The sequence below is a fragment of the Malaclemys terrapin genome, chromosome 10 (genome assembly GCF_027887155.1).
Source record: "Malaclemys terrapin pileata isolate rMalTer1 chromosome 10, rMalTer1.hap1, whole genome shotgun sequence".
NCBI lineage: Eukaryota > Metazoa > Chordata > Testudines > Emydidae > Malaclemys > Malaclemys terrapin.
In genome coordinates this window covers 7,147,338-7,167,250 of record NC_071514.1, presented here as the reverse complement: position 1 = coordinate 7,167,250, position 19,913 = coordinate 7,147,338, and the positions used below count along the sequence as shown (strand labels likewise).

Here is a 19,913-nt window from a genome sequence, read left to right as displayed (position 1 = left end):
GTGGATGAAGACAAGCTGAAACTGTTCAACTAGTCCTCCTACTACAGTCCAAGCATGCACAAGTGTTCTTGCGAAATCTCCCTGAACGGACAGAGGACATTGCAGTGGAAATGTTTTAGGACAGCACTGGTGTGTGGTTGCAAGGCAAAACTTAAAAGTAATTGTCTTAAAATTAAATGGCTTCTGGGGAAACATTTTAACTGGTTTGTACTTAAACTCATTCCATACAAATGGTTCTGTTACAAGTGTTCGGGTCTGTAGTGTAGACAAGACAGAGAGGCCAGTAGTAAATACACCTGTACAGAATCTAAGCAAATGGCCTTCATAACCCATTATTCATCATTATTGCTTTGTGTTGAATGCATCCTAGTCACTTGACACATATGCAGCCATATTGAAAGGGTAGGAGAAAACCTACTGTAATTGCAACTGAAAAGCAGGTACTTGAAGATTTTTATCTAATACAAACAAACTGAAAATTATCTGCAAACCATATTTTATTCCATTCATGACAACTCAGCCCTCTAAATTAGGTGCAAATTTGTCCCATTTTTTTTTTTTTTTGTAATACATATTAGCATTCGTATTTATATAGCTATGGTTTTCTTGTTGCTTTACTTGCACAGTCCAAGGAACCTGTCCCCCCCAAAAAAAATCTTTATTAAAAAAAAAAAAAGAGGGAGGTGCAAGAGCAGAAGATGACAAAATCATCAAAGAGCTTCTGTTAACATCTGTTCTATGGTGAATACATTGTTTAGTTAAAATTTCCAAAAGATGAATTAGAAGTGCTACTTAATGAACTAGCTATTTAATAATATTTTTATTATTTTGCAAAATGTGTTTATTGTTAAATGAAAGATGGGTAAACCAGGGATTTAGGAAAGTTACAAATGAAATATTTAACGAAGTTTAATGTATTCTTATGTATGTAGTGTGAATTGACTGTTACTGAGGATGCATTGAAGGCTATAGCCAGATTGGCGCTAGACAGAAAGACTGGTGCAAGAGGTCTTCGATCTATAATGGTAAGTGTGCAGCTTTTTTTAGGGGGTATTATCAGCCTCAATAGGTGTAGAATAGATAATGTATTTTGAATGTAAGTATTCTTCTTGCCAAGACAACTTATGCTTAAAAAAAGGATCTCTAGGCAGGATGTTAAGATCTGCAAAGTAAATGTCTTCCTAATGACAATAGCTAGTCAGATTTCTTCCAGTATAGAATCCACTATTATGAAGTGACTCTCGGAACTACTTTTGTGCAAAGCATTGTATACATTCTTTTTTTACTTTTCTCTTTGCTAATAGGAAAAGTTGTTGCTGGAGCCCATGTTTGAAGTACCCAATTCTGACATTGTATGTGTGGAGGTTGACAAAGAAGTTGTGGAAGGCAAAAAAGAACCAGGATATATTAGGTAACATAGGAATTGCAGTTCCAACCAGACTAATAGTCTAGACAGTCAGCCAGCCAGTGCCTCATACAAATGTTTTTTTATAATAAAATAAAATTCTATACACATATATGTTCCAAAAATAATCTTCCGACTTTGTGTACATCATACATAGTTGGTAGATATAGGGCACTTAATGCATATTCTGTACTAGTGATTTTGGATTTTTTATTACTATTGTTACATATTACATACTAAATCTAAAACTATACAATTATTTTGTAACTTTTAAATTTAAATGTATTACATTCTGTTTTTAACTCTTCCCAGTGTGTGTGTGTTTCTTTAGAAAAACAAAACAAAACAAAAAGTGCATGATGAGTTAATTGTGACTATATCACTAAGGCTATTTAAGTGACTGGTGGTATATTTGCTGAAAAGAAAAAATTCTGTGTTCTGTGAGGGCTGCAGGACACTGGAACTTGCTCCCCCTTCCTGGGTTGTAAATAGCTGAATTTGATGATCTAGGCATGCTGCAAAATACGTCTGTTTGATAATATTTTTGAGATGCCTCAGGGATGAAGGGAATGGGATAAAAAGGTGTTCCTGCAGGTAGGTGGCTGGTTGGCTGAGTTCCTGTTGAAATTACTACTTTAATTCTGCTGGGATTTAATGATTTTATTAGATCTTGGATATGTTCCCCCCCCCCCCCAATCTAAATAAATAGCAGATGATGTGGAGGGGGAGGGACAGTTCTGTGTTTAACATACAGGACTGGGAGTCAGGTTTCCTGGTTCCTGTTTCTCACAAGATTCCTTATGTGACCCTCAGGAAGCTGCATAGCCTCTCTGTGCCTCAGATTCCCTTTCTGTGCAATGGAGATGTAACATACAGCACTGGTAGAGTTCCCTGTGGCTGCACACTCATCAGGCTGCTGTATTGAGCCTCACACACTGGACCCATGTGTTCTTAAGTTTCCTGGGGTCTCTGTAGGCAGCAGCACCGTTTCTCTCCTTGGCCTCTTGACACATTTCCGTCTTAGAAATGGGACCATGTGACCAAGCTTTTCCTAGGCCCAGAATCCTGTCTTCCAATAGCAGCCGATGCCAAATGCTTCAGAGGGAATGAACAGAACAGGGCAATTATTACGTGATCCATCCCTGTCTCTGGGGTGCCCAGTATTCTTCTGCACATGGCTTCTCAAAATCATGGAGTGTCTGTCTCTCCCTGCCCCCTCTAAGGCAGCTAGCTTCCTCCATCCTCAGCGGATTGAGCAGTAAAACAGGGCTACCTGTTCCAAAGGCATGCCCCTCTCTCCTGTCCAATGCTTCGTCCAAAAGCCTGCCCTTGGTTCTATCTGAGAGTCCTTTTTAAACCCCTGCTTTGTCACCCCTGCCCCTTTGTCTTGTTTGGTGATTTTCCATTCTCCCCTCCCTGCAGAGAAGCAACCCATTGTCCCAATGGGTTCCCACCTGAATAGGCAACCCATTACGGTTTAACAACCGAGCACCACCCCTGATCTAGCAGGTACATGACAAAGCACCTGCAACTGTGGGATTTGAGGTTGCACCATCAGCCGATGGGGTGCGGCAATCCCTAGTATGCAGAGAATGCCATTTTGCTTTACACAGCATGACCTTGCATGCATGGTCATGTGTGAGGTCATGTTCTTCAAAATGGCATCCTCCATGCTGTCTGGGGTCCCAGGAGGAAATATTTCACTAAAGTGGTGTCATGCCAGCAAAAAGTTTGGAAACCTCTGCTGTACACATTAAAGCAATTCAGATCATAAACTGGAAGTCATAAGTTGTATGTAGACAAATTCCCCAAAACAACATAGGAGATAATACTATTATTTATCAAGTCAGTATTGAGGCTTAATTCTGAGGTGCTCAACCTGCAGATAGAGGGAATTGTTGAAGTACGAAGTGTTATCTTCAGTAATACTTGTGTTAAGTATTAGGAAGTGCACTGCAAAATAACTGGAAGCCTGCAGTGTTTGTTGGAAATTTAAACTTTACCCTGTTTATTTCTGGTCATTTAATTTGTGATAAAGAATGTAAATAATTTTTCCTTTTCAAGCAAGTAAATAAGGTTTAATCAGTGAATTACCTTCCCAAGAGACATTTGAGACCAGTATTTAAAGCAGCACACATGCCATATCCAACTTGAAATGATGCTTTATGGAATACCTGTCTGTGAGGAGCCATGGTAATCCTACCAGCATTCTCCTCTCAACTTGTAAAATATGTGATCAATTCTTTTTAATTGTAGGGCTCCGACTAAAGATACATCTGAAGAAGAGTATGACTCAGGAGTTGAAGAGGAAGGTTGGCCTCGTCAAGCAGATGCTGCAAACAATTAAATAGTGTCAGTGTTCTCCTGCATATAGTGTGCTTGGTTATTTTTAAGATCATTATCTGGCATTGCAGTCTGATACTGAAGGCATTGGCTCTATCCTGGATATAATACATGGTCAAAAAAGTTGATATTTTAAAAAAAATCAGATCATGTATTGTAACATCACATTGATTTATTCAGTGGACATTATTTGGACTTCAGTAGCATAATGTTCAAATATAAATTGTACATTACGTTTTGTTCAGTTTTTAAATAAATGTGCTTTAACAAACAATTCTAGAAAGCAAAGGAGGTGTTGCTTAAACAATGCAGGTGTCGCAAATAGTTAATTTTACAATAATGTTACTCTACACATGGGAAAACAAGTTTAATATAAAATAGAGGATAAGCAAACTTAATTTTGCATATATTTCAATCACTTGGGTTAAGTTCATTCACTGTAAATGCCAGTGTTAGATTTATGTACATTTGGAACCCAAATGGATGCTGGAGAGACTTGTTACATTTGTCATGAAAAATTTCCTAGAAACTGGATTTTGAAAAAAAAAATCAGATGTTTTATGACTTTTTTTATGCAACTTAGCTAAAATGTACCATTAACTAGTTACAATAATTGGCTGCAGTACCAAATGTCATGTCATATTATTTACTTACCTTAGCATCACATGTACATTTTAACGGATCTTTAGAATACTGTGAAAGCAAGTGGAACCAGAAGTCTGAATTTCTTTTGGAAGGAAACAATTTACAGGAAGCAGAAGACCATGTGGATTTAGACTTTAAAATGGCCTAAAAATTTAAATATTAATGTTCTATACAGTACATTTTGTTTAAAGTATTGGAACTACCATGCATCAGTTTTTTGGTGCCAGATATTTGCCCACCTATCTTCTTATAACATTAAGAGATGAAAGAAAGTAAAGTGAATGTATAGTATTTTTGATGTAATCAGTAGAGACTGTTCATATGACAGTGCTTTTTTTTTTTTTTTTTTTTTTGGTTAAGTTATATGCTTAAATGCTGGTGTTGCATCTTGTGTTTTTTGTCTCTTGGTTTTAGACTTTCAGCAAAGCAAAAAAAAAAAGCCCTAACTTGGTTTTACACTCTAATTAACTTGATCCTTTAGGAAAACATTTGTAAAACACTAAGGGACTTGTATCTTTTTTGATTATTTCAGAAATTAAAATCTATGCTGACAACTTCAATGTTTTGTTGTTCCTAGCAATATGTGGCTCTAAATTATGCTGACTTTTTTGTTAAGTTTTGAGTCAAGCTAGTTAATTTAAACACCCTTACAGTTTTTAGGCTAGGAATACAGTGAATGTTTTAGATCAGAATGGGTGCTGTTCTATTGGCCCACACCTTCATTTCTTCACTAGTAGTTCAGAATTAACATGGTTTGTCAGTCACATAATACATACATGCTTATATAGAATAGATACAATAAATATAGATTTAATCAGTTTTTCTTCTGGTTAAATTATCCAGTAATGGTTCAGGAAAGGCTGCTCTCAGGGTTCAGGATACTTCCAGGAGAAGCAACCATAGTTAGTTTACTGTAGATTATAATATAGACTTCCAGTTTTGGTAACTTTGTTAACCTCATTTTCCTTTTTGTAGAATGAAAATTCAAATAGTTTTTAATTCTATTAATTCTTTTTTTAAATGATTGAGAAATGTTTTAGTGAAAATCATTAAACAACTTAGTTTAATATGTAATCATGAAATGTTTTTAAACAAATGCAGTATAACTACAATTTGTACTTCAAAAGCAGATTTGGCATTTGAAAAAAACAAAGCAAATATTCATGAATTACAGATTTCTGTAGATGAAGCATGAGACTTCAGTAATGGCACATAAAATGATTAAAACATTTTTCAGAATGCTTGAGTTCAGGATCCTCATTAAAAAGCTGAATTAGTTATATATTTACATATTGAACTTTCACAGATGAGTCCCACTTTCATATTTTTAAGACAGTTTTGAATCTATGTAATAGAATAAAGGTTCTTTGGGAATTATGCAAGCTAATCATGACTATTTTCATATTCTTAACATTTAAAGGTACATATAACAAAAGTACAATAAAAAAGCAAAGTAGCTATAACTTGGGAGAATGAAATCTGTTTAATATAAATTGCCTTTGGTTATCCACCTTAGTATTGTCCGGTAAATGCTTCTTCCACTAACTGTTTAATTAAAAAGTTACCTAATTGTAATAGGTTCTTAAAGGCCATCCTCTTGCATCTTCATGCTCATTTGAAATCTTATCAAGTTGATACAGTGGGGAATGAGCTGTTTTAGAGCTGTCTTCTGTATAGTTAGTTACGGACAGTAATTGCCTTACTGAAATGCTTGCTTTATCTCCTCTTTGGATACTACTAAGCCAAGGGAAATGGCTGACTTAAATGAAACGCTATGTCCAAAATAGCAAGAAAAAAGCTAGATGATGGTATAAGTAAAAATAAGTGCTTTTTTTTTTTTTTTTTTTTTGGAAAATGCACCAAACCTATGTTTGTGATGGAAAGAGGGAAGAAGTTTTACATGTGTAAATCAGACCAGTTCTGTGCTGTTGTGGATAGAGAAACTGAAAAGGTTCAATTAGACCCTCACCCCACTGTTTCATTTAGTACTCTCTGTGGAATCACAGCTTCACTGCTCCTGGAAACTGAGCTGGGATGGGGTTTATGGGAATGGGATAGATATCCATACGCCGTAGCTGAAAGGATTTAGACTAGCAGGAGTGTGGCTAGGCCAGGCAAACCTATAGCAGAGCTGTTCTTCAACTGCTAGTTTGGCTAGAATGAACATATTGAAGCAGCTGGGAGTAGACTGGTGCACTATAACAAACTTTTGACCACTTCCCTGGAGCAAACAAGGCCACACTAGTAGCTAACTGTGTCAATGCATATATTTTTCTGACTTGGCTATATTAAGTAATGTGACTTGTAACAGTCAAATAATACATGTTGATTTGTAATTACCAGTCGTGCATTAATTCTGCTCCTTCTTGTGATATTCTCCTACTGTTGCCTGCCACATCTGTGCACATGCAATAGCCCGATCATTGCACTCTGCTAGGCCATGGAAAGAGGATTTGCACTCAAGTAGCTGGTATTGCAGATGTATTGGTGGCCACCTCCAAGGCAGAGTCAATTAAGGCAATGTCAGATACTTAGGGCCCTACCAAATTCACAATCCATTCTGAATCAATTTCACAGCCGTAGGAGTTAGAAATTAGTCAATTTCATGTTCTCAGATGGGGGTTGCAAAGCTGTTGAGTGTGGGGGTGTGGGATTGCCACCCTTACTTCTGAGCTGCTGTCAGAGCTAAGCTGTGAAGGCAGCAGTGTTGGAGCCTCCGTGAGCTGCAAGAGGTTCCAGGAGGTGGATATGGGTCTGATCTCCCCTGTGCTGCTGGGAGTGCCCTAGCTGGAGGCTCCTAGCTGCTAGTCCCAGCTGAGCTGGGAAGGGACAGGACTTGCTCTTCACCTGCACTGCGGTTCTCTGGGGGAGATCAGACCCACCTCTAGGTACCTCCCCCAACTGCAGGGTGCTCCCAGCTGCACAGGGGAGATCAGACCCACCTCCACCTCTGGCAACCTCCTGCTGCTGCAGAAAGATCCAGGGCTGCTGTTTAGTCCCAAATCTTCCTGCGGGTGGGGTAGATTCAGGAAGGTGGCTCTGATGTGCCTGTGAGCATGGCTGTGCAGGGGAAGAGTAAGTCCTGTACTACCCCAGACTGGCAGACTAGCAGCTGGAGACAGGGACATAATGGTACCCCTCTCCTCCCTTCGGGTAGCTAGATTTCACAGGGGAGGTCTGATTTCATGGTCCATGACACATTTTTCATGGCATAGAATATGGTAGGGCCCTATGTATACTCCAGGCTGATTAAATGAGGTGGGAGGTGCTTGAGGGGTAGGAGCCAGAGTACACAGGTTACAGGATTGTTCTCTGCTCTTGTTTGCAATAACTGACCCCTTGGCTGCGTGAGTGACAACGTTAGGGGTAGAAGGGTGGCAAGAAAACTTTGTTGTGATTTCAGTCGACTCACTATTGGTATTCTATAGCAGATCTCTTGGAGTGATGCAGGGTCTTGGTCACTCACCTCTACTACTAACTTCCCAGCATCTATCAGGACCAGCTCTAGCAGTGAGGAAGGTAGAGGCTTTTGAGGCGGACAGGTTTAAGGCAGCCTGTAAGACAGCAGCAGGTTTCTTGGGGTGAGGGGCTCATGCCCCTTCTGCGCTACGCTCTCTGCAAGGTGGGACCCCTTCCAGCACGCTGCAGGAGTAGATGTGCAGGAGGAAAGGCTAGGCCAGGGTTTTAGAAATGACATGATTGCAGCTGCTTTCTCCTGTCACCACCTGAAGGGAGCAGAGGGGAAAGAGGTCCTGTGACTGATCTACCTTCATGGGCCTTTTAGAAACCCCTCCCTCCAGACACATGGATGGGTTTTCCTAATCAGCCCTTGCCCAGACCCTTTTCCTTCCTACACCTGCGTCGCACCTCGCACCTTTCCCCTCAGATCCCTCCCCTTCATCAATATTCATAGGCTGGGCCCCACCGCCCCTATATACATATTCATAACCCTGCCCCTCCTGCTACTGGGGAAGGCGCCCCCCCGTGCTGGCTCCTCCCCGCCGCCAGGGGGCGCTGTGAGAACCGGAAGCGCTCGCGCCGCTGGCGGCGGCTAAGGGCGAGCCGGGCCCCCTCATGTCTCAGCCGCCGCTGCCCTTCGCCGCCCGCTTTGCGGGGCCGCCCCCCCCCCAGTACCGCTGCTTCCCGCCCCCGGGCGGGCTGTTCGCGCCTCCCCCCGCCGGCGGCCCCTTCCCGGGAGCCCAGCCCCCGCCTCCCCCCTTCCTGCCGCCCGCGGCCGGGGGCCCCGAGCTGCCCCCCGGCCGCCACCTCCCCGCGGGCGGCCCCTACTTCCCCGCCCCCGGGGGAGCCTGCGGCCCGGCGGCCCCGCGGCTCCTGTTCCCGGCCCCGGGCCCGCCGCCGCCGCCGCCGTGGGGCCAGGGCAGCGCCGAGCCGCGGGAGGCGGCCGAGGGGGAGGACGAGGCCGCCCGGCGGCAGCGCGATGAGCTCTGGCTGGCCCAGTTCCTGGCCCAGCGGCGGCCCCGGCCCCGCGGCTTCCCCCCGCCGCCGCCGGGCGCCCCGAGCCTCAGCCAGGCCCGGCAGCTGGCGGCGGGGGCGCTGCGGCCGGTGGCCCAGCTCGCGGGCCTGTGCCGCGCCCTGCGGCAGCAGGAGGCCGCCGGGGACGAGGCGGGCTGGGGCCGGGCCCACGGCCAGGCCCGCGCCCTGCTGAGCGAGCTGCGGGAGCGGCTGCGGCCCCTGCGGGAGCCCGGCTCCCTGGGCGAGCTGCGGCGCAAGGCGGAGAAGGCGAGGAAGCGGCGGCTGCGCCTCCGCAAGAGGAAGCAGGAGGCCGAGGCGGCCCGGGAGGAGGAGGCGGCCCGGGCGGCGGAAAGGGAGGCCAGGATCGACCGGTGGCGGGCCAAGTGCGTCCAGGAGGTGGAGGAGAAGAACCGGGTACTGCGCCCCGTCCCTGAGCGCTGGGGGGAGCCCCGAGGGGCGAAGCGGGGGCACTGAACGGGCCACTCGGCCCCCCCCTCCAGCCGATGCTGTACCACTGCTCCGGGGGTGTCACGGGGGGCGCCCAGGGGTGCTGAGAGCCCTTCAACCAACCTATAAACCATCTAATCCCACAAACCCAACCAGCCTTGCCCCTTTGCCTGCCCCTTCCCTGCGGTCCCGCCCACTCTCTGAGACCCCGCCCTCACTCACTCTCACCGGGTTGGGGTGCAGGAGGGGATGTGGGGTGCAGGTTCTGGGAGGGAGTTTGGGTGCAGGAAGGGGCTGGGGTAGGGATTTGGGTTGCGGAAGGGGGTATGAGGTGCTGGCTCTGGGAGGGGACTCAGGGCAGGGGGTTGGGGGTGTGGGACGGGGTGTGGGGTGCAGGCTCCGACTGGGTGGCACTTATTTTGGGCAGCTCCTGATCGGCAGAGCAGCAGAGCTAAGGCAGGCTTCCTGCGGGTGCAGCCCTGGGGCCGCCCCTGCAGCTCTGATTGGCTGCAGTTCCCGGCCAGTGGAGTTGGCGCTAGGGGCAGTGCGTAGAGACCCTCTGCCCCCCACCCTCCACATGCTGGCTGCTTCCAGGAGCAGCACAGAGGCAGGGAGCCCACCTTTAGTCCTGCTGTGCTGCCGGACTTTTATCAGCCTAAACTCCTGGTTTGGTTTCACTAGCCTCTGGGAGATAGAGCCCGATTCTGGGAGGGTTGGCAACCCTGGTAGGGTGCTGCTACACCCCCTGGGTTTGAAGTGGTTTCCAAAACTACTTCAACCCAGGGAGTGCGGAAGCACCCCTACTTCCACCTATGGGGGTGCTATGCTTTTGAGATGGTCCTGACCATTGGTAGTCCTTAAAGATCCACTGGGGGCGTTGACTCTGCTTCTCTGGCCAAATCCTGACATGGCTGATTGCATGCATTTAGTCTACATAAAATTTTCCCTGCAGTTTCACCTGGACACAGTTCTTCCTTTCTAGTCCTAAATGTGTTGCCATGTGTCAAGTGGCTGCTGTATTCCATTGTAGCTATATTAAATTGGAGAGTGCACTGATCCTTGGTGTATCCCTTAGCTACCTCATTGGCGTATTTGTAAGGCTCGTATGCTTACATGCTTTGCCCTCCTCTAATGAAAGTTCCAAGAAGTGTGTGGAATTATTATAATTCTCATATATATATATATATATATATATATATATATATATATATATATATATATATATATATATATATATATATATATATTTTTTTTGGGCAAGTCTTGTGAAATTTAGTAACATTCTTAAAGCTCCTCTTCCTGGTGTCAAGGGATTGTGTGAAAATCCTTGCTTTCATTTTTTTTTTAAAGTAATTTCTAGCCCTTGTGCTTGCAGAGGAAAGCTTGAGAATGTGACCCGAGTATTCTCTAGAAGATGCTCAGGCCACGTCTGCACTACAGCAGCACAGCTATGGCGCTTCCTACAGCAATGGAAAGGGTTTTTCCCATCGTTGTAGTTAATCACCTCTCCGAGTGGCAGTAGCTAAGTTGGCAGAAGAATTCTCTCATTGACCAAGCCATGTCTACACTAGGGGTTAGGTTGTCTTAACTAGCATGCAGGGATGTGAATTTTTCACGCCCCTGAGCGATGTAGTTGGGTAAGGCTAAATTTTAAGTATATATCAGGCTTCAGAAACCAGAAGGCAAAGAAGAAGAACCTAGAGTGAATTATTTTTTAATGTCATGATTTTTTGAACACTTGGGGTTGGCAATACTGTTGTTGACCCACTGAAAGCTTGATTAATTTCCATAGCATAATTCTCACCATAAGCACTTTAGAGAAGTTTCCCTTTTTTTAGCTCTCCATTTTAGATTTTTTTAAAGCAAAAGATTTATCCTGCATTAGGGGCCTGGAGAGGGGTGGCATAAGAGCCACAATGTCAGCTCTATGCCACCAAGGAGTTACTTAGTCAGGATACCAGATCCGCTCACTATACAGTTGTTTTGTGTTACTAGAATGGTACGAAGTATGCAGTGCAAGTTCCAAGATCTGACCCTACACGTTTAACCTAGTGCTCTTTACTTACAAACTAGTACATCACCCTGGGTGCCAAATCCCGACCACCCGACGCTTTTGAACGGACCAGGAAATCTTATTTACTTATTGGTATCTTTATTGTTGTTATTTTTATATTATTTTCTTTGGAATCTGGAGTTTGTTCACCAAGACATTTGGATCTTGACAAAAAATAATTGATTACCCCAGAGCACATCCTACCATAGGACCTGGATCTCAGTTTTGTTTAATATACATACATCATTTATCATTTTGATGTTCTGTGGACAGAATTTATTAAGGCTTATGTATTCACAAGCCTCTGATACCACCGCCTTGGTGTTACTCTGCTACTTTCCAATTCTTTAGGCTTCTTTGCCATGTTTTATTTCTTTCCATTAAAAATGACACAGTAGGCAGGACTGATGGACTGACTGACTTCATCTCCATCATTGGAATATTGTTTTGGATTTCACTTATTCTTCTGTTTCTCCTATTTGAATTTTCTTTTTAATTTTTGCCCATATAGGTTATTTCATGTTTTCTCTGTACATTCTTCTGTTCACAGGAACGTGAACTTAAAGCCGCAGCAGACAGTGTCTTATCTGAAGTAAGGAAAAAACAGGCAGACACAAAGAGAATGGTGGACATCCTGCGTGCTTTAGAAAAGCTTCGAAAACTGAGAAAAGAGGCAGCAGGAAGAAAAGGTAAATTTTTGGCACTTTGTGATCTATGCAGAAATACAAGAAATAAAACATTTTTAGACAAATATTATGTTGGAATTCAAATATGGCTAGCAAATGTTTTAATTTGGCAGAACTCCATAATATTGAGAATTTTCCATCCTTGCATTAGGTAGCCCCTTCATGATTACCCCTATTTCATTGTTATGTATTAAACCAGTGTTTCCCAAACTTGGGACGCTGCTTGCGTAGGGAAAGCCCCCGGCGGGCCGGGCCGGTTTGTTTACCTGCCGTGTCCGCAGGTCCGGCCGATCGCAGCTCCCACTGGCCGCTGTTTGCTGCTCCAGGCCAATGGGAGCTGCAGGAAGCGGCGTGGGTGGTGGTTTCTGTGGGAGGAGACAGTGCACAGAGCCGCCTGGACAGGAGTGGCCACACCTCTGCCTAGGAGCAGCAGGGACACGTTGCCACCTGAGGTGAGCGCCACCCAGATCTGGCACCCCAAAATCCCTCCCTCACCCCAACCCTCTGCCCCGAGCCCCCTCCCGCACCCAAACTCCCTCCCTCTTAGTTAACCAGAATTTTTGACTTACCAGCACCCCCCATTTTTCCAACATGCCAGATAATAAACCTTTCACTGTAATAATAATGAATAATTACTTTATATTAGGTGGTATTATTAACAATCATAAGTTATATTTATTTAAGCAGTATGTGCTGAGTGTACCCAATAACCAGGCTATCAGGAACATTTTGTACATAAATAATAAACTTCAAGCATAGAGTACCTGGCTAGTGAGGATTCAGAGGATACTGTCTGAGCAAAAGTTATTCTTTACTAGTTACTTTAAATTCCATTCTTACAGGATAGTATCTCCGAAAGATTGTTGTATAGCATGCAGAATACTACAGTTACGCACTTTTCTTTCCAAACTCCTTCTTGACCCAAATCATTTTATTGGCGGATATTCATGAGGAAAATGGGTGACTCCAGTATAAGTTCATTGGAGATTCTGCAAACTCCACTCTCAGTATGAAACTGAAATTAATACCATTTCTGTGATTGAAAATTATAACTTAATTCACTATCTCTGTAGGTGTTTGTCCTCCACCCTCAGCAGATGAAGACTTTGAACATCACATAGAGAGGCTGAGGACACTGATCAGAAAACGCACTGAACTGTATGAAGCTGAAGAGAGAGCATTAAGAGTTATGTTAGAAGGAGAACAGGAAGAAGAGAGGAAAAGAGAATTGGAAAAGAAACAGAAGAAAGAAAGGGAAAAGCTTCTACAGCAAAAACGTGACATTGATTCCAAGTTATTCGGGGATCCAGGTAAATTTCTGCATATTTTAGTTCAGTATTGGGGAGTTTTTTTAAAAACAAGTAAGGTTAAAATGCAAATACAGCTTTGCTTGGAAAAGCTGATATGTGCTAAAGTTACACTATGAAGAGCAGGAGACAAGATACACAAGTTTGTTCATTATCATATTTAGAGAGTGTGATAAGAATTGAAAAATTACTTTATGTAGGAGGCAGTGTAGTCACAGTCTCACAAACTATGATTTCACCAAACCTTACAAGCCAAGCAGGATTAGGCTGAATTTGGTATTTAAACGGAAGACGTCCCACAACATGTTGATGCGTTAGTATTGGTGATTCAGCGGGTGTCATTATCCTTTTAGTATGACCCCAATAGCAGTGTGTTCCCAGGGAGGGAGTTTGCTAGTTGAAGTATTGTCTTTTGTATGAATGTAGAAAGTCCTAACCATTTGTAGTCACCAGAAATCCCATAATACTTTTTGTAACACGTATCTATTAATTGGCAAATAACTTTAAACAATAATCACGGAGTGACAATTGAGATATGGCATCTTTAGGGATCCTAACACTTTTTGGTATTGGAGATCATATCTTGTTGAATGGTTTTCTCATGTATGTCTTTTAACAGATGAGTTTCCCCTTAATCATCTACTGCAGCCCTTTAGACAATATTATTTACAAGCTGAGCATTCTGTTCCAGCCCTCATCCAGATAAGGTAAGAGCAAACATCTTTAGTTTATTAGTGGTAGTCTGTCACATAGAGATTTGTGAAGATAAAATTACGGCATCTGTTGTTTCATTGACCTCCAGAATATCAAGTTTATACCATGAATTCTCATCAGATCTCTTGGATTATAAAATTGGCAGCTCTATTTGCCTAGCTCAGCTTTCAGCTAATATAAATGTATTCCCATCCAAAACACTTCATTAACATAAAGTTGCTGAAATATATTTCCTCACAATAACCTGAACATTAAAAAACAAGCAAATAATAAATTAAGGCAACTTTCACACCCAACACAATATTAATCTCAAAGCATTAGCCCACTACAATCATAACATATAATCACACCAATGCACTCGTGGTCTCTAAAAAACTCATTTCTAAGTCAACAATATTACTGCCCTCTACACACACAAAACCCGTTGTGAATCTTCCTGGAACACTTGATCTGCTTTTACATGGGATTATGCTTACCTTCTCATAGAAAGTTTTAAAATTAAGTTTTACAAACTTTACATTTTATAAAGTTCATAGACTAGCAATATCAAAGCTGCCATCAAACCAGTCTAGAAATGAAGGGTCCGTGTCCTCCTCCTGATCCTAAACTACTATATAATGATCTACAATGGAGACAAAATGGTACAACCTTTAAAATGAAGGCGGCAGCATACTTACTAGGGTGAAGTGCATGATTAAAAAAAATATATATTTGTCATTTTTAAAATCTAATTCCGGAACATTCTGCTTTTGGCTCTTTAAATATGCTGTAGACTTCAGCGTAAAGTGTAGTGAATCTCCATATATAATTGCTAGAAACTTGCATGCTCACTCATGCTCATTTCATGGTTTAAAAATGTATCTTCAAGTTTTTGCTTTGAAGAATGTAATTCAGTAGTACTTTTTTTTTATATTAAACAATATAAAAACTCATTATAATATGTATGTGAATGTATTTTATTAAGGTGTGTGAGATAGGCATTTGTTCTGTTCCAACTTCAGTGATAAGCTATCTAAATCTTTTTTCTATTAAAGGCATGAATGGGATCAGTACCTGGTACCAGCTGATCATCCTGAAGGAAGCTGCATCCCTCCAGGATGGGTCCTTCCAACTCTCCCTACCAGTGACACCTGGGCCACTGCTGTTAGATAATTTAATAAATCAGTCTGAAGTGGTAGGTCCCAAAGGGAAAAAGAAATATACTGTAAATATGTGCGTGTGTATATATATATTTTTTTTCCTTGAAATTTACACCACCACTTCATTTTTTAATTGTAAAGCATGTGGCAAGATACTGGAGTTGGAATTTCCTGTAGAAAAGCGATAAGGGAAAAATGTTTTAAACCTCCTGGATCAACAGATAAGTATCCAATTGTAAAAGATGGTGTAAGCCATGTGTGTTACTAATGTGGTGCTGTAGAGTTACAGTTCTGTTAGGGGCCTTTATTTAACAAGTCTTTGGATTTGAGGAAATTTGTTTACAATTTGAGTGCATTGTAAGTGGGCTGATATCTTTGCAGAGCATGTGTGTGCAATCAAAATGCTCACAAAATGGACATCAGATTCAGCTGTTTCCCTAGCATGTAAGCTTTCAGTTCAGCAGTCATCTTTCTCCCCTCTTAACTCTTCTGATTGTAGAGATACTGAATGACTATCGCCAAAAGAGGTGACTTTCCATAGAAAACTAGTGTTGAAACAAATTCCTATTCCAAAAGCAGTATCAAAGTCAGTGAATCTCGATCTAACATTTGACCCTGAAGTTCAAGATCTCTTTTTAAAACAAAAAACAAACAAACAAAAAAACAGCCAACACCACATAATTATATAAGTATAGACATTTCTAAGAGTCACTGTGGTCAACCTGAGTTCTAATCTTGACCACTGGCTTGTTTTGTGGTCTTTGGCAGTCAATAAACTCTTTTTGTCTATTTAAGCAAACTGCAAAATAAGAATAATTTCCTACCTCACAAGGGTTAATGTTGTATAGTGAGTTTAAAATGCTAAATATTACTTATATTGATATGCTGCTTAGCCATTATGCATCAAACATAGCTCACAAATCTAAGATTCTTTTTCTAAATAAAAAGTGCAAGCTCCACAGATGGCCTCTCTTGCTTTCAGGCAGATTAGGAGCCAGCTTTGGGGCATTATACATGCAGTAATAATCCATGCAGCTTTAAAAATCTAGCTCTTTGATTGTCTCCTGTTCAAAGTCACAGTTATTTTTCCTTCGTGAAGGGCTTAAAGGCTTGTTTTCAGTTTTGTTATAAGAATGAAAAGGTTTTTCCCTTCGGGATAGTCATGCGTTGCACTGTGTCCAAGAGACACTTCGCTTATAAAACTTGAAATTTTGTATGTGCTAAATCTCCTATAGACTAGACATTAGAGCCTAATATTCATGTAATACCTGTTCCATTTACATTGTATTTGGGTGTGGTGCTAATAGAAGTATCTTGGAAATCCATAATTGTACCATCAGCAATGCGTGTTTGTTTGTTTTTTTTGTAAAATACAGTAAAAGTAATAAAGATATTATATAAATTCAACTATCTGGTCAAGACTACATACAGTGGAGTCAGTGGGAATTTTAATTTAAGAAAATGAACAACAAACACTACTGAAGTTCTTATTAATAAACACCATAAAGAGAATTAATAAATTATGCCACACCATCTTTAAATCATTGTGTAATTTCTAGGTGTTGTAACACATTGAGGATTATATTTTCATCTAAATGCATTCACAACTCCCCTTAAATCTAAAGTGAGTGGAGAATTTCCTCCATTGTACAGAAAACTGTTAATGGTTGGAGGAGTTGGCAATATCTAGGCACGGAGGAGTGAGCTAAGAGTGGCCATCAGTATTTATTCTGAATATTCTTGCTTTTATGGGTTTGTGATACTTTACATTAATTCTTTGGTATATTTATACTAATGTTTCTGTAACTATCTTTTAATTACAGTATTGAAATATTGACTCAGTCTTGAATGTAAAAGGACTAAAAGTGTAAATCTAATTTTCTCAGTTTGATGTTTCTGCTGTTTTCCATATTAAAATGTTTTTGTTTTAATTTTATGAACAGGAATCAAGGTTATGAAGAGATCAAAACTAAAAAAAAAAAAAAAAAAATTAAATCACTAGTAAGCGAGACCTTTTTTCTCATATTTAGTAATATATCAAGCATAACTACCTGTCTCATTCCATACTTTGTTAGTAGAAATTAGCAGTTACAAGTTGAGCTAAACCCTTAAATGCAAACTGGGGTTTAGATTATTTAAATGCTTGATGGAAGTAGCAGTTTTTGGCATTTTGATCTAAAGAGTGCTAAAATTGGAATAATATCTCCCAAATTGTTATGCTCAAAAAGGTAGACTAGCCATGTGACTATATAGCTTGATAAATAAGCCTACTAGAAAAAAAATAATGTAATACAAGCTGAAGTCTAATTTATTGTAATTGTTTTTGCTAGTTACTTGCTTTCTTTGTAAGTAGATACCATTTGTAAAATATAATTTGATCAAAAATACAACTCTCATTTTGGAAGTGCATTTTATACTTAAAAAAAATAAAAAATAATGGAAACTGTCAATAATGTGTGTTCTCGGAGGGCTAAATTTTCCATGGTCCAGAGGACCAGCACAAGCCTTTGCATCACTTAATCTCCATAGTATGAGGAGGGCTGCTGGCAAAGTAGCCATACAGGGAAACCTCCACAGCTCTTTTTCCCTAAGCACTACAGAAGATTCTGCAGCTATTTTGTGTACGGGCCAATATATAGGACGGCGATGGGGGCATGCAATGGGATCCGTGTTTATGCTGGTTCTAGTTCTACCGAGCAGATCTATGCAAGTGATTTGGAGTTGCAGTTGCAGGGTTGCAGCCTATGGGCTGGAATAGCATCTTGGCCCCAACACAAGGGGGTGGATTTAATCTTTCCAACTCACTCTCACATCTTCTCCGACTCCATGTGATGAAATTCATTTCACCCTAAAACTGCATCAGGAAATCAGCATATGCTTGACTGAAATATAGTGGCATATTCAACACCATTTATGTTGTGGCTTTAAAAGTAAATGTAAATGTTCATAATTTTCAGCTGAAACTTGTGCCCAGAGTTGAGGTCTGTCAGTATGGGCACACTGAGAATTTCTTACTTGAAAGGGTTAAAATGAGCATGACATTCTTTTTGCCAGAGAAAATGCAGCAATTGTTGCTTCCATGTGTATTACCTGTAAACACCATATGATATAGGTCATCATAAAGTAATTAAAGGGAATGCCAGGGTTTCTGGTTTACAAAAGGAGAAAAAAATCTGTTCTTTTTAGCTTTGCGTTGTACAGGAAATCTTTACTCTAAAATTTTATTTGCTTTTTTTCATGGACCACTTGAAAATTGCTGAGGGTCTCGGCAGACCACTTTAATGATCTTTCCAAATGTTGTTTGTACCATTAGCTAACTATTGTAAAGTGCTTTGGATAAAAGCACTACATAAAAAAAATTAATGTTTTTTTGTTCTACAAATAAAAGCACACAACTTGTATTTTAATATCAGTAGTCTTACCTTTCTAGTGCGATGGATGTGCCCCCTCTCCTCCATCGCAGCAGCCCCTGAGCTGGGGCTGGGAAGGAGGGGGGTCTCTCTCCCACCACAGAGCTGAGGCTGGGAAGAAGGGCCATCCCCAGTGGCTGCAGCTTGAGCTGGGAAAAGTCGCCTCTTTCTCTGACGGCTGCAGCCCTGCACATCCCAAATTCTCCCCTACCCCCTCTTCTCACCCCACTGCCCCCTCCTACTTACCCCCTATTCCCCCCAAGGCCACCACCTCACCTTACATGTGCGTCTTCTCCGGAGTCCATGCGCCTAATTAGTGGTGGGTGGCCCTTCATTCTCTTGTGTACGGCCGCCCAGGCTCATACCTTAGAGGGAACTATCCGTGGACCACTTGAATGGAGTTCGCGGACCACTGGTGGTCCGCAGACCACACTTGGAGAACCTCTGCTTTAAAACAAAACTTCAGTTCTATAAAAACAGTGGCAGCAGTGCCCTCAATTTATAAAACTTAACAAGTCACCAGAGGATGTTCAGCATAAGTGGTTAGGCTCCTTATTGTGTCCGAGGATGTGATGCAGGCTAACTGATTAGGCTGCATTATAATCTAAAACTGTAGAAACGTGACTCAGACACCTGACTTCGTGTGCGCAAGCATTTAAAGAACTGAGCAGTGGATCAACAGCCAGTGTATGTAAAACATCGCAAGTTTCTCTACTTCATGGGAAAAGCTGCATGATTTCTTTTTAAGGTACGCATAACTTTCTACTTCTCTCTTGTTTATGAACAAATAAAATTTAAAATGCCAGTTGATGTACTGTAAAGCAAAGTATACTCCCGTTACGTAGTTTTAATATAGTTCATATAGTAAATTTGCAGCACTGTCCACTATTGCTTTTCCTTCTAAAATATTTTGATTTTGAAATGAAAAACACGTGTTTTGATGTTTAAGCCACCAACTGAAGAGGAACTCTTAAAATATTATGCAGCTTAGTAACTATTGTATGCAAGTTTGTAGTTTGATTCTAAAATAATCTGTCTTCAAATAAACACTAATCTGATTAAACCTATGAACTGAGCTGAGTCCAGACAGGCATTTTCCTGCTATCTTGTAAGGATAGAAAAATATTGTGGTTCAAAAGAAGGTTGATATAAATTTCCGTGGCTACTTTGGGTCCAATTCCATGTCTGGTCGCAATACAATTTCAGTTGTGTATGGCAGTAAGACATTCTGGGTACGCCTGTACTAAGTGTCCTCTTTTTTTTTTTTTTTTTTTAATTGACTTGATGTGTA

At 41.5% G+C, this 19,913-nt stretch overlaps 2 protein-coding genes across 3 annotated transcripts in view; both read left to right on the top strand.

Annotated features, from left to right (window-relative positions):
- Positions 1-4,953, top strand: part of CLPX (caseinolytic mitochondrial matrix peptidase chaperone subunit X) — a 30,825-nt gene extending 25,872 nt beyond the window's left edge. For both annotated transcript variants that reach the window (XM_054041454.1, XM_054041453.1), the window contains 3 exons: positions 933-1,025; positions 1,305-1,411; positions 3,662-4,953. In XM_054041454.1, the coding sequence (XP_053897429.1) occupies positions 933-1,025; positions 1,305-1,411; positions 3,662-3,752 (291 nt within the window). In that variant the 3' untranslated portion in view covers positions 3,753-4,953. The remainder of the gene's footprint in view (positions 1-932; positions 1,026-1,304; positions 1,412-3,661) is intronic.
- A 3,497-nt stretch (positions 4,954-8,450) lies between these two features.
- Positions 8,451-16,619, top strand: PDCD7 (programmed cell death 7). The gene is made up of 5 exons (XM_054041864.1): positions 8,451-9,280; positions 11,917-12,055; positions 13,126-13,362; positions 13,979-14,066; positions 15,108-16,619. The coding sequence occupies exons 1-5, from the start codon at positions 8,468-8,470 to the stop codon at positions 15,223-15,225; spliced, it is 1,395 nt and encodes a 464-aa protein (XP_053897839.1). The 5' UTR covers positions 8,451-8,467; the 3' UTR covers positions 15,226-16,619.
- Positions 16,620-19,913: the final 3,294 nt, after the last annotated feature.